General features: G+C 43.4%; 1 protein-coding gene across 1 annotated transcript in view; it reads left to right on the forward strand.

Annotated features, from left to right (window-relative positions):
- Window positions 1–15,716, forward strand: part of EFS (histone-lysine N-methyltransferase) — a 109,660-nt gene that overhangs the window by 21,494 nt on the left and 72,450 nt on the right. Inside the window, exons 5-7 of the mRNA XM_087384421.1 lie at window positions 12,942–13,073; window positions 13,158–13,274; window positions 13,369–13,461. Coding sequence (XP_087240547.1) covers window positions 12,942–13,073; window positions 13,158–13,274; window positions 13,369–13,461 — 342 coding nt within the window. The remainder of the gene's footprint in view (window positions 1–12,941; window positions 13,074–13,157; window positions 13,275–13,368; window positions 13,462–15,716) is intronic.

A 15,716-nucleotide genomic window follows, 5' to 3' on the forward strand; every position in this document is an offset into this window, starting at 1 on the left:
GCCAGACAATTTTGCCAATGATGCACCACTGGATATGCCAGCAAATGGCGCTGTAGAACAGCCAAATATGGTGGTACAGCCACCCGTCATGCATGACGAACAGGCTAGACAGCAGCCTAATACGGAGCATTTTGTTAGGAGGAGCACCCGTGTACGACGACCTCCTGACAGGTTTGTTCCAGGAGCCAATAATGTGGCTGATTTTATCATGCTGACAGATTGTGGTGAGCCTTCCAGCTTCAGGGAAGCTATGGGAAGAACAGAGAAAAGGAAGTGGGAGAAAGCCATGCAGTCAGAAATGGACTCCCTACTTCAAAATGATACATGGGACTTGGTGCAGCTACCTGCAGGCAGAAAGGTTTTGCCATGCAAGTGGGTTTACAAAGTCAAAGTGGATTCAAATGCTTTACTGAGGTATAAGGCTAGATTGGTTGCCAAGGGATTTAAGCAGGAGAAGGGCATTGACTTTGATGAGATCTTTTCCCCTGTAGTCAAGATGACTACTTTGAGAGCAGTGTTAGTTCTTGTTGCTCATGAGGACATGGATTTATGTCAGATGGATGTGAAGACTGCTTTTCTTCACGGAGATCTCCATGATGAGATCTACATGAGTCAGCCAGAGGGATATGCTGTTAAAGGGAAAGAGCAGCTTGTGTGTAAGCTCAAGAGGAGCTTGTATGGACTCAAGCAGGCGCCAAGAGAATGGTACAAGAAGTTTGATGCCTTCATGCAGTCCCAAGGGTATCATAGGTGTGAGACCGATCACTGCTTGTACACCAAACGGGCAAAGGATGGCAATTTGATGCTACTCATTCTATATGTGGATGACATGCTGATTGCCAGCAAATCTCAGCAGGAGATCATTGCTTTGAAGAAGCAACTACATAAGTCTTTTGACATGAAAGACTTGGGTGATGCAAATCACATACTAGGTATGCGGATTACTCGTGACAGGTCTAAGGGACTTTTGTTTCTGTCACAGGAAGAGTACATTGGCAAGGTACTGTAGAGGTTTAACATGGAGGGGGGGAAGTCTATTAGTACCCCGTTGCCTCCTCATTTAAAACTCAGCAGTAAGGACAGCCCCAGATCAGATGATGATAAGGCTGAGATGGCCAAGGTTCCGTATGCATCTGCAGTTGGTTCTTTGATGTATGCCATGGTTGCCACTCGTCCGGATATTGCTTTTGCGGTGGGAGTCATCAGCAGGTATATGGCAAATCCAGGCAAGCGGCACTGGGAAGCAGTGAAAGGCGTCTTGAGGTATCTCAAAGGTACCAAAGACTTGTGCATATGCTATGGTAGGCAGGATATATTGGTGCATGGTTTTACAGATTCAGACTATGCAGGAAATGCAGATAACCGGAAGTCTACTACCGGTTATATTTTCACATTTGCAGGAGGTCCTATATCATGGGTGTCTCGGTTGCAGAAATGCATTGCACTGTCAACCATTGAAGCTGAATATGTTGCAGCCACTGAGGCTTGCAAGGAAGCAATATGGCTTACTCGGCTGGTGGGAGATTTGGGCATTACAGGAGATATGCCAGTTTTGCATTGTGATAGTCAGAGTGCTATCATGTTGGCAAAGAATCCGGTCTTTCATAAGAAGACCAAGCACATAGATGTGAAATACCATTTCATCAGGGAGGTACTGGAAGACAAGCGACTTGAGCTTGTGAAGGTGCATACTGATGATAATCCTGCAGATTTGCTCACTAAGAGCTTGCCTACAGAGCGGTTTGCACATTGTCGCCACATCATGGGATTAGGATGAGACCATTCTTATTTTATGGTCTTGTATACAGTAACTGTATATTGCTGTAATTTTTATTCTTTTCTCCTCTTTAGGCACATTGGCCTTTAGGTGGGAGGCTGTTGGGGTAAAGGCACATTGCCACCCTTTAAAAGTTATGACCCCTATGACTGTCTTAAGACAGTCATAGGGTGAATCCCTAATCCTAATAAAACCTTTGAGTTTGTGGTGTGGCTCAACACTTTTACACACCCACACTTCGTGTGTCTCCCTCTCCTAACGTTCCACCCCCTCTCTTTCCCTCACACGTGGTCAAGGGGAAAAACGTCTAAGAGGATAAAGTGCCCCTAACTCACTTATCACATTACATTGGCCACTGCCTAGAATATATTAGTAATTCTAACACCCCCCTATAGTGCCAATGTGGTGTACAAGGTAGTGATCAATCACCAAAAGGAGATAAGTTTAGGGCACTGCGAAATGCCTTAAACTTCTCACGTGGAAGTGCTTTGGTAGTCATGTGTTGACACAGAGATCGTACTGATCTCCCCTGCATGTAACTTCTCTTCGACATAATGATATTGAACCTCAATGTGCTTCTTGCGAGCATGAGGCACATGATTCTTTGCCACTGCAATAGCACTCTGACTATTAGTGAGAATAGGAGGAGGACTCTCCAATATGAGACGAAGATCAGTGAATAAACGTCGTAGCCAAACACACTCAACTGTCGCTCTGAAAGTTGCCATGTTCTCAGCTTCACATGAGAAAGTAGCCACTGTAGATTGCTTCTTGCTCAGCCAAGAAATGCAAGCGTCGCCCAAAAAGAAACAATTACCACTAGTGGACTGCCTGGTATCATAGTTTCCAGCCCAATCTGAATCACTGTAAGCACGCATCTGCGAGTCACCCCTCCTGGGAAACATCAAGCCAAAAGACTTTGTGCCTTGCAAATATCTGAAGATGCGTTTTATAGCCTGCCAATGTGTTGTCTTTGGGGTGTGCATAAGATACTGCATACTGAATATCGGGCCTCGTATTGCACACATATATGAGGCATCCAACAGCCTAGCTGTAAAGTGTGACATCCACTGATTCACCAACATAATACTTAGTAAGCTTCAGCCCTGGCTCCATGGGAGTGGCAATAGGCTTACAATCTTGCATGTTGAACCTATCCAATAGTTTCTGCACATACTTGGATTGAAACATAACGATGCCACGCTCGTCTTGTATAAAATTGGATCCCCAAATAAAAATTTAACATACCCAAGTCTGTCATGTCAAATTCAGCTTTCAACTCAGCTTTGAAATCTACAATTATATCCTCATTTGACCCCGTGAGCAACATGTCATCTACATAAAGAATGATGACCAAAATATCCTCCCCATACTTCTTGATGTAGAGGGTGCTTTCCGTAGGACTATTGTGTAATCCCCTACTTGCTAGGAATGCACATATCTTGGCATACCATGCACGTGGGCTTGTTTCAGCCCATATAAACCTTTGTTAAGCTTGCATACCTGAAGTGCATTGCCAAAAAGTTCAAATCTAGGAGGTTGCTTGACATAAACCTCTTCCTGCAAGTCCCTATTAAGGAAAGCTGTTTCTATGTCCAACTGATGGACCTTCCACACAAAATTTGAAGCCATTGCAATAACTGACTGTATGGTGGTCATCCGGGATGTAGGAGCAAAAGTCTCCTCATAATCTATGACCTTCTTCTGTGCATAGCCTTTGGCAACCAGCCGTACGTTGTACCTGTCAATAGACCCATCTGGCTTTCTTCTTACCTTGAAAACCCACTTGGTACCAATGGCATGCTTACCTGGTGGCAAATCCAAAACATCCCAAGTCTGATTTTTCTCAATGGACTGCAACTCATTGTGCGTGGCATGCATCCAATGCACATTATCCTTTGCTTCTTCAAAAGAGTCAGGCTCCTCTTCATCAAGAAGAGTCCATGCATAAGCTGTCTCAACTGAAAGAGCTCCCCTTGCGTGCCTTACTGTACTACGAGTCCTGCCAGGCAATGGGGCCTCAAGCCTACTCTCCCTGAGAGTCTGAAGCAACCAATTCGGGATTGTTTTGGATGTGTGTATCTCTTGAATCTCTTGCCTGACAACTTCATCCACACCCTGAGGTGGTACAAAATCAGCCGGTGGCTGAATCGGGGCATGTGGATCTGAGGAGGTTGCTGTAAATTCTGAGTTTCAGCGGGCGAACCAAATGCTATAGGAAGCATCACCTCAAACACATCATCTGAAGAAGCTGGAATCTGAAAGTTCAGCATGTGTATGTGCTCAATTTTCAGAGAATATAACATCTCTACTAACAAAAATCTTGCGTGTAGCAAGATTGTAGAGACGATAGCCTTTGCTTTGTGAACTATAGCCCACAAAAATGCATTTAAGTGCCTTATTTGACAACTTGTGTCTTAACTCCATAGGCATGTGGGCATATGCAACACAACTAAAAACTCTGAAATGGTCACCGAAGGCTTTCTCCCATGCCATGCCTCATAGGGAGTGATTGTCTTCAAAGCTTTTCTAGCAGCCTGATTCAAAATGTAGTTGGCACATATGAGGCCTTCAAGCCAAAACCTGTGAGGCAACTTCTACTTGTAAGCATGCATGTATCCATCTCCATGGCAGTGCGATTCTTCCGCTCAGCTTTGCCATTCTGTTGAGGTGTAAGCGTCATCGTAAGCTGATGCGTGATATCTTTCTCCTTCAAAAATGCCTCAGATTCATGAGACATATACTCTCCCCCTCGATCTGTGCGGAGTGTCTGCAGTCGTGTCTCATTCTCAACCATAGCCACAAAGTGTTTGAAATGCATAAATACTTCTGATTTTGCCTTGAGACCATAGACCCAAGTGTAGTTTGTGAAGTCATCTATGAATGTAACAAAATAGAGATAACCCCCAAAAGAAGGTGCCCTCATGGGACCACAGACATCACTGTGAATAAACTGTAATTTCGTGTAGCTTTCACTGCACCATCCTTCTTCAAGGGAAGTCTATGCATCTTGCCAAGGATGCAACCTTCACATGCATGAAAAGTGTCATTAAGCTGCCATAGCTCATGTGCCCATACTTGGCATGCAATAACTCCGCATTCTGCATCGCAGTAGTGGGAGTGCTCACTGATAATGCAAGATCGGATCTTTTTTCAGATAGATCAAGCTGAAAAAGACCCCGACACAAAGTACCAGACAACATCAAAGCATAGTCATTCTCTTTGTCTTTGACTGCGCACTTGTCATCATAAAAAACAACAAAAAATCCTCCTCTATTGAGTGGGGACATTGAAAGCAAATTCTTCTTTATGCATGGCACATAGATAACATCTGAAATTCTGAAATCTGTGCCATCAGTGGATGTGAGAATAATGTCTCCCACTCCACACACTGAATAAGAAGAATTATTTGCACAAGTCACCTTCTTTTTGGTGGGTGGAGGATGCAGAGATACAAAGAGACTCTTCTTGGAAGTGATGTGCTTTGAAGCATCGCTATCAAAATACCAAGTATTTAGTGTCTCATTGACAGTGAGAGAGCATGCATCCTTTGAAGGATCATAGCTGCAAGTCAAAAAGGCATATGGGTCATCATCATTAGTGCCTGTAGCATCTGAACTACCCACGGAAAAGTCTGAAGTGCAAGACAGAAAGGGATAGTGCTCTTCCACAAAGTTGGCTTGCAACATCTTTCCCATCATGAGAATGTGGAGCTGATGCATCTTACACAGCCATACCCGAGTCCCTTTTCTGCTCTTTGGCTATGTGCTTCTTGCATTCTCCAATATAATGACCTGGCTTCTTGCAATAATGACAAATGCCCTTCTTTTTCTGCGTATCTACATCACCCTTTGCCTTATAAGAGGGCTGTCCTGAATCAGCTTTATGCTGATGTGCGGGCTGATTGGCATGTGGCTTTTGATGCCCTTTACCCTTGCGCTAGAACTTGGAGAGCATGGCATGCTCGCCAGCCCGGGTTGCCATATTTCTGTGTGTCTGCTCCTCTTGCAACAAAAGTCCTACCGACTCGTGAAAAGAGAGAGGATTGCTGACCCCCCTCAATGACAAATTCAGTGGTGTGGAAACCGAGATACGACTCAGGAAGAGAGTTCAGAGTGGTTGTGATCATCTCTGAATCCGGAATGGCTTCATCAATATTCAGCAACTGTTCCCTCAAGTCTTGGAGCTTTGTGAGGTGAGAATTCATGGAGTCTCCCTCATCCATATGCATATGGGAAAGCTCTCGCTTCAGAAAGGAAACTTTGGCATCATTTCTTGCTGCAAACATACTCTCTAGTATCTCCCAAGCTGCCATAGATGTCTTGCATGACCGAATGTGAGGTATAATGAACCTCTTGACAAAGAGAGAAATCACTGAAAGAGCTTGTGCATTTCTAGAGTCCCATCTTTTCTACTTTGCTGTGGGAGCTCCTGGAGCGGCTGCTCCAACTACCTGTGCCGCATTTGCACCTCTACCCCTACCTCCAGCTGCAGGAGTGACAGGTGTAGCCGTTGTATCTGGTCTTGCTTCATCTTCATTGGCATAATCTTAAAGATGTCTACCAACCAAGATATTGCGAACCATGAAACTCCACAAGGAGTAGTTGGTGCCATGCAACTTATCCTCTTGTGTGAGAACTCCGAACACCTCATTGGGGTTGTTCTGAGCCATTTTCACTAGATAATCTCAAAAAACACAGCAAATTGGCCAAGTAAAATCCCTTTTTGGGATGTCAAATGCATAAGTAAAGTCTGCGAAGAAAATCTGCCCACAGTGACAAATACTGTCATAGCCTATCAAAGGCTCAAAATGCACTTCAATGCTCTGTTGAATGCCCAAAAAATCTGCAAATAGAATCTGCAAAAAGTGGCAAAAGTCTGCAAATGGACTCGTACCGAGTCCAGAACTGCTTGCAAACTTCCAAAATGCTCTTTGACATGCAAAATTGCAACCCAAATGCAAAAGCCCCAATTTCTTGCGAGAAATTGCATACAAAAGAGGGCAAATGATCTGAAAGCCCCAAATGTTGCACAAATTGCATTGTGCTTGCAAAAGCACCAAATTTCACATACAGATTGCAGTGCAATTGCAAAAAGGCCCAAAATTCTCCAAAACTTGCAAATTTATTGCAATGTCTGCTAAAGCTTCAAATGTGCTTCCAAAATCGAAGCCAAACAATGGATGAATGCACAACTGAGCTAGCAAATGAACCATGCCTGCAAACACCGGACACCAGACACCTTCAGCCTGTAAAAGTATGCAAGTACAGAAATGTACAGAATTTGTACGGATTGTACGAACGAAACTGGCGCAAAGTACAGAATTGTACAGACGGCCACATGAAAGTGTACGAACGAATCTGACGCGTAGTATGGAACTGTACGGATGGTTGTACGGATGAAATTGACACACAGTACGAAAATTCGTACAGTTGTGTGGACTGTACGGGTAGAATGCACAGGTGCACGGGCGGAGTCAAGCGCGGTACGGAATCCGTACAATTGTACGGGCTGTACGAGCGAGATGGAGTTGTATGGACGACCGGGAGCTGAAGCTTGGCGATGGAGCAGAAATGCGGGAGCGGGAAGCAAGAGGTTGGGAGCGGGAAGGAAGTGCTCTGATACCAAATGTGAGAAAATGCGAGAGAGCAAGAGGGAGCAAAATGGAGAGTGAGCTGAACGTAGTTCACTTCCAAAATGTCAACTGAAGTGAAGTGAATGAAGTATGTGTACAAGGAAACAGATAAGGGTTTTGTCTAAGTGACAAAACCCTATCTAATCACTAACTGTAGTTAGAGATTAGATCGTGGTTAGGGGGAAAAACCTCTAAGAGGGAAAAGTGCCTCTAACTCAGTTATTACATTACATTGGCCACTGCCTAGAATATATTTATAATTCTAACACAGAGTGCTATAGCAGTGGCAAAGAATCCTGTGTTTCATGCTCGCACGAAGCACATTGAGGTTCATTATCATTCTGTCAGAGAGAAGTTGCATGCAGGGGAGATCACAATGTTGCAGACATCTTCACCAAAGCACTTCCACGTGTGAAGTTTGAGGCATTTCGCAGTGCCCTAAACTTATCTCCTTTTGGTGATTGATCACTACCTTGTACACCACATTGGCACTGCAGGGGAGTGAGCGAGAGTGAGCTGAACATAGGTCACTTAATAGTGGACTGAATGAAGTGAGAGAGATGAGGGCTTTTGTCTAAGTGACAAAACCCTATCTAATCACTAACTGTAGTTAGGGATTAGACTGTGGGTAGGGGGAAAAACCTCTAAGAGGTAAAAGTGCCCCTAACCTAGTTATTACATTACATTGGCCACTGCCTAGAATATATTAATAATTCTAACACAGAGTGCTATAGCAGTGGCAAAGAATCATGTGTTTCATGCTTGCACGAAGCACATTGAGGTTCATTATCATTATGTCAGAGAGAAGTTGCATGCAGGGGAGATCAGTATGATCTATGTGTCAACACATGACAATGTTGCAGACATCTTCACCAAAGCACTTCCACGTGAGAAGTTTGAGGCATTTCATAGTGCCCTAAACTTATCTCCTTTTGGTGATTGATCACTACCTTGTACACCACATTGGCACTGTAGGGGGGTGTTAGAATTATTGTTATATTCTAGGCAGTGGCCAATGTAATGTAATAACTGGGTTAGGGGCACTTTTCCCTCTTAGAGGTTTTTCCCCTAACCATAGTCTAATCCCTAACTACGGTTAGTGATTAGATAGGGTTTGTCACTTAGACAAAAGCCCTCATCTCTCTTTTGTACTCACTTCATTCAGTCCACTATTGAGTGACCTATGTTCAGCTCACTCTCGCTCTCCTTCTTTCTCACAATGATCGCAACAACTTGTTAGGCAAGTTGTGGTTAGGCAAATGTTTGCCTTTCAACATGCACGTGGCCATCTCCATCACTGACCTATTTTTCCGCTCAGCCACGGGATTCTGTTGCCAAAAAAACAGCAAACTCCTGTAACATGTTTTCACCCTCCTTGTCTGTATTAAGGTGAGCAATGTGCAGCCCACTCTCATTCTCAGCCAAGGCAATAAAGTACTTGAAGCATGAAGAAACTTTTGATTTGGATTTCAAGGCGAAAATCCAAGTGTACTTGGTGAAGTCATCAATAAAAGTGACAAAATAGTAGAACCTCCCAAGGGCTGCAACCCTCATGGGTCCACAAACATCACTATGAACCAGATAAAGCTTGGGTGAAGCACCAACTCTCCCATCCTTGGGAAACGCAGCACAGTGCATCTTACCAAGCAAGCATGGTTCACAAACATGTTTGGTAGGCATATGCATTTTGGGAAGATCAACCATATTTTCCTTATATAACTTCACGAGGGCTCCAAAATTGAGGTGTCCAAACCTCGTGGCCATCCTATAGCATGTGAAGCAAAAAAAACAGCAAACTCTTGAACGTTGTGAAGTCATCAATAAAAGTGACAAAATAATAGAAGTCCCCAAGAGCTGCAACCTGCATGGGTTCACAAACATCACTATGAACCGGATAAAGCTTGCGTGAGGCACCAACTCTCCCATACTTGGGAAACTTAGCACGGTGCATCTTACCAAGCAAGCATGGTTCACAAACATGGTTCGAAGGCATATGCATTTTGGAAAGATCAACAACCATACCATCCTTATATAACTTCACGAAAGCCCCAAAGTTAAGGTGGCCAAATTTCTCATGGCACAAATGAGTATCTGCCATGGTAGAATCAAGAGCAAAGGCATGTGCATCTGCAAGTGTAGCATCATCGTTCAAACATCTGTCATAAGCAAGACCTCTAGTTAATGTGCCAGTCAAGGCCATGGTAAATGCATGTGTAGCATCTTACACTGCACACTAACACCATAAAAAAGAATCTGAAAGCTACATGTAGCTATGGCTGAAATAGAAATGAGGTTCTTGCGAATGCCTGGAACATAAAGCACATTCTCTAGAGTGACAACACCACCAGAGATAGAAGTAAGAGCAACTTGCCTAATACCTTTAACGGTATATGATGCATTATTGGCACATGTGACATTGCCCCCCTTAGATGTGTGCTCTAATGAGCTGAATAACCTCCTGCAGGAAGTGATGTGCTTGCTAGCACCACTATCAAAGAACTAGACATCATGAACATCTGAAACTGCCATGCAAGCATCATGGACATCAGGATTATACTGACATGTAACCAAGAAAGCCCAATGCTGGTCTTGTGCAAAATTAGCAGACTCATGTCGATCTTCTGCATTAGAAGAACTAGATACTGCAAGACCAGACTCTTTCTTCTTCTTTTCAGATGCAATCCACTTTCTGCATTTAGAAATATCATGCCCTGGCCGGACAGACCGGTACAAGCATTTATGGCATGTATGGGATCCGTACAGCAATAAATGCCTTGACTGTAGGTCCGTGCCGCCTCAGAATACCGTACAGCAGATCTGTACATGCCCGTACACAGGCGCAGCAGCTTTAAGTGCAAGCGTGGAAATACGTACAGTTTGTACAAGGGTACGGAATTCTGTACAGCAGCTGAGTGCAATAAATGCATCGAGTTCAGCAGAACAGGCTCCAAAAAATTGATTTCCTGCGCCAAAAGTGGAGTTCCCGCGACGAAATGCTCCAAGAGGTCACAGGTCCTCACAGGTGTGTAGAAAACCTCAAAAACTGAGCAAATCAGCAAGAATGAGGCCTCAAAAGGCTGCCAAACAGCTTGGGAAAGCTGTCAATGGTTGAGGGAATGGAGAAGAAATTTGAAAAGGATGTGTCATGGGAAAGCACAGCTTTGAAAAGTTTCTGAAGAAAGTTTCAAGAAAAAAAGATATCCTTGAGCTAATACATTTTGACCTATCTGGTCTTGTGAATGTCCCAAGTCAGTAGCAGGTAAGATTTATTTCTAGACGATTATCCTAGGAAGACATGGGTGTACTTCTTGAAGGAAAAGTCTGATACCCGTAAGTTGGTTGAAAATCAGAGTGGCAAGCGTGTTAAAGCTCTCAGATCAAATAAAGGGAGAGAATATAAGTTAGCATAATTTATTGAATCCTATAAAGAGGAGGGCATTGAAAGACAACACTCTACTTGTCATGCACCCTGCAAAACGGTGTCGCTGAGTGCATGAACCTTTATCTAAGGTGAGAAAACCAGGAGTATGCTGAAATCCCTCTACCAAACTAATCATGGGATGAAGCAGTAAATACAGCCACGTGCTTTCATAAGTGGAGTGCTACGAAGGCTAGACTAAATAAAACTCCTGAAGAGGCCTTTATAGGTGTAAAGACTAAAATAGATCACCTAAGTATATTTGGCTGAACTTATACTCGTATCCTTAATGCCCAATGGAAGGAAATTGAATGATAAATCAGATAAAGGTATATTTGTTGGCTATAGTGATGATCACAAGGCCTACATGATTTAGAATCTCAAAGCATGTGATATCATCACTAGTAGGGGTGTCATCTCTGATGAACGAGGAATTAGATACACTTTGCAACATGATTACATCGTAGTGAGTAGGTCGTAGAGAGAGAATTTGAACAACCTGTTGTTGAAAAACCTTATCAAAACAATCTCACCTAGATTCATTGGTGGCTTACAATGCTTCATTCAAAACCCTTTGTGGATTTCATTCTTACACTTGGTTTGGAATATGGTCATTTTATCTTGGTCCCTTCAGACCAAACAGCAATGCCTAAGCCAAGGACATTCATATCAAATATTTTGTTCACCTCCTGTTTGGCATGTTTCATTAGTTCCTTAGTAGTACCAATGATGACAATGTCATCAATGTATAAGACAATGAGAACTATATTGCCTTTGTCATCATGCCTTGTTTGCAGATTATAGATTGATCAACTCTTATTGAAGCCCCCTTTCCACGGAAATGTTTATTAATTTTTGAATAACAAGCAGAAGGTAAGCCATACAAAGATTTTCATAGTTTACGGACCTTTTTCTCATTGCCTTTAACCTTCGAACCCACGTCTAGTCCTCTTTTGTATCACCGTTTAGAAAAGCAGTTTTGATGTTTGTCTGATAAAGAGGCCAGCAATATTGAATGGCAAGGGCTAATATTAATCTGATATAGTTATGTTTGACTACTGAAGCAAATGTTTCTCTTTATGGGCATAACCCTTTGCAACCAGCCTAGCTTTACTTGTATCACTCTTCATTTTAATCCAATAGGCCCATTTCTTACCAATCACTCTTCATTTTAATCCAATAGGCCCATTTCTTACCAATGGAAGTCTTTACTAACTACCAAGTTTTATTTGTATGATACTACCTTTCATGGTTGGATCGTCCTTGGCATCCAGTCTTGGCTATATCTTCCATTAGTGGTTATTAATACATGACTCACATTGAGCCTATCAGGGTTCTTCAATTACTTGACCTTTTTTGATAGTTTCATAAAACCATCTCCCTACGGTCCTTGACTCAGGTTCAGCCTCACCAGTATCTGATGAAATCAGAATAGTCTTGGAGTAGATGGCATCTTATACAGGCAACTTGTAGGTGCAATATCCCAATATATCGCCGATCCGAAGGAAATCCATTGGAACTCAGCCAAGAGAATTCTGAGGTATGTGAAGGGCATGACTTGTGACATAGTATCTTAGACAGTTAGATAATAGACAGATGAGTCATGATTGTTTTAGTTAGGACCCTTAGGTTAATGCCTTTAAATAAGGCACATTGGGCCTATATCATGTTGAGGGCTATTTTGGTCCGATTTGAGAGAGACGCGTTTCTGTAGAGAGATCTGTTCAGGGTGCTACTTTTCAATGCAGGTTGGCCTCACAAACATGAATTTACCATGATGTTACGTGATATGCGACATAGGTTCTGATTGTGCTGGATTGTTTGCTCAATAGAATTTGAGGCCATGCGCAGATATGCTGTTGCTTCAGAGAGGACGATTCTCCATGACCCCTACTTGTAGTGGCTCGCTGATGGACCAACATTGTGTTTTAATGGCGGTCTATGTAGGTGTCACTGATATTGGTCTGAGCCATTGGAAAGCAGCCCTTACATTCCGAAGATCTCTACTTGAAAAGTGCTCTTCCTTTAAATGTTCCTTTAACGAAAATGTGGTCTGAATGTTGTCTGTATAATAGTCGGCTCTATTATGAAGGATTTGTACACTGCTGCAGGTAATGGTGTGCCAGTGTGTGCCTCCAGAAGATGGTGGTGTTGGATGTGGAGATGAATGTTTGAATCGCATGCTCACCATTGAATGCACGCCTCAGACTTGTCCCTGTGGTGATTTGTGCTCTAACCAGCAGGTACATGATATTACTATGGTGATGATTTTAAAAAGGATATCCTATGTTCCTATTTGTCTTAACAAGCTTTATTTTGCTTGGCAGTTCCAGAGAAGGTCGTATGCCAAAGTTGGTTGGTTCCGTTGTGGAAAAAAAGGGTTTGGCTTACAAATCTTGGATGATGTGCCCAAGGGAACCTTCATAATTGAATATGTTGGAGAGGTGAGAACCTTTTTGGATGTCTTCTGGATGCTAGTTTGGGATCTGATCTTGTTTTCCCTAGACAGACATGACTTTTGTGAGATGCCCTTTGTAGGTTCTTGACATGGGTGCTTATGAAGCACGCCAGAAAGAGTATGCGCTCAGGGGTCAGAAACATTTTTACTTTATGACTCTGAACAGCAATGAGGTAATGGCTCTTTTGAACTGGATGAGCCCCCCCCCCCCCCTTGCACTCTCCTTTTTCAAAAACCTTTTCAAGCTACTTATGAATTTTATGAATTTAATACATTACTATTGTGAGATGAGTAATTTCTTATCCCTGAGCTCAAATTATTCTTTACTAAGAAGACCTTGTTATGACCAGAACAAGAGATACTTCAAGAACTAATAGCATATTAGGGGGTTGAGACCTGTAAAACAGTGTCATCCTCAGCTTGTTGTGTGTATTACAACTCCATTCACACATGCAAAACCGTATTCCTAACAGAGTCTAGTGTCTTCAATCTTATATTGCCAGTGAAGCACCATCATGGAGGAAGAGGCAAACCACTTTCTTGAAATGTGAAGTACCAGGGCAACGAGGCAAGAGCCCCTAAATTTATGCATGTTCAGCTGCCATGTATTTGGCAGGTGAACGCAAGCATGTATTGCCATCCAAAGACCCCGTAAAACTTTGAGGTTGAGTCATCTACAGCCATGCACCCCCCCCCCCCCCCCCCCTTTCCCCCTTCCCGGTGGCCCCCTCCCCATGGTCCCCTGTCACTTAAATTGCGAATGGAATATGTCACAGGCATCCAACCGCCTGTGGTCATCTCCTTGACCAAAGGGCTCCCAAACCTTTAGATGAAGTCACAGGGTTCATAGGAGCAGTCCACGAGCACCAGAGAGGAAAACAGCAGTATCCACTCAGCAATGCAAGCGCAGGGCCTTGCAGCAGAGCCTAGTCCAGTTCAGGGCTATTTATAGGTGCAAAATGGCATAGAACTGGCGGTTCTTTCGAGACCAGTTAGACGGGGTCTATAACAGACTGAAACTAGTCTGTAGAAATCCAATTTACAGAACAGTTCTGGCCTGCCAACTCCCAGATCTGGTGGGCCAGTTCCAGGGACTCCTTGAGCCTATTCGTGGTCACTCCAGCCTTTCATTCTACAGCATCAGCCCAGCTGGCTGCTCAGTCCACAGTACAAGCCAGCAATAGCACTCCTCCAGCAGCCAGCAGATCTACCCCTTCTTTGAGTGAACCAGATGTTGTATTAGCAGCCTCTCCTGTCCTCCAGTCGTATGTCAGGGACCTAAGGTGATTGCCAAAGCTCATCTATCTGAACAAGAGAGTAGCTAACAAACTCTCCATCTGCTAACAGTCAGTCTCTCTCTCTCTCTCTCTCTCTCTCTCTCTCTCTCTGTGTCTGCCCAGCCCCCTCCGGTCAGCCCAAACTGTCAATGCCTCAGCCCAGCCCCTCCCACTCCACTGGCTCTTGATAGGGCTGGAAGAAAATCTGTGAACAAAAGTGCTAAAACCAGACTGACCGGTGAAAGACAGCTATGGCTTCAATATCACCACTCTTAAACGACGGGATTTATACTCTCAAAAGCTCTCCCTCACTCCCTCTCTCTGAAGATGCACTAGGGCCCAGGACAAATCGTCGGGCTGGACCCCCCCGAAGGTCTTTATTCATCCAAGAAAATCTGTTACAGAAGTTCAGCGTAGAGCTATCTCGTAAATCTCCATATCACCAAAACGTGAATAATCCCTTTTTTTACAAGAGCTTCAAGCTCCATTCAAATTGGCAACATGCCACTTGTCTAAAATCTAGATTAAATCCTATTACATGCCACTAAGGGCCATTCTGGAGTCTTCAAAGCTCTCGGTCACACGAACCGCCTCCTAGATGCTTGTCAGGCTCCCATTTCGCTTAGGAAAAATAATCCTTCCTAGTACCTGCAACAATTAATTAAAGCGCACCACCATGGTACCCATTAATTGTTAGCGCTTTGCATGCAAATAACACACTGTGGACTAATCCTAGTCGGTGGGCGTCCCCACTGAACACATGTGCACATCTAAACAAATATATATACAAATAAATATATATATATTCTCTGGTTGACCGGAGTCAACACTCTTGATTATAATTAAAGAGCTTTGACCAAAGGTCAAGGCGCCTTAATTATAGCCAAGTCTCTTCAACCGAAGTTGGCACATCTTGGTTAACCGGGGTTAACCCTCTTGGCGCGTGCCAAGTCTTGTTGATCGAGGTCAACACTCTCTGACCGCAGTTAGGTTTACTTGACTAGAGTCAAGTATCTTTGACCGTAGTCAATCCTTTGACCATTAAAATAACTTTTTGACCATAATTAACACATATAAAACTCTTTAATTATGATCAAATAAATGGTCAAGTGTACTTTGACTTAGGATATTTACATTGTGGTGACAAGTGC

Source organism: Dipteris shenzhenensis, chromosome 14 (assembly GCF_047967505.1).
Source record: "Dipteris shenzhenensis isolate YYH24624 ecotype China chromosome 14, Dip_SZ_1.0, whole genome shotgun sequence".
Classification (NCBI taxonomy): Eukaryota; Viridiplantae; Streptophyta; class Polypodiopsida; order Gleicheniales; family Dipteridaceae; genus Dipteris; species Dipteris shenzhenensis.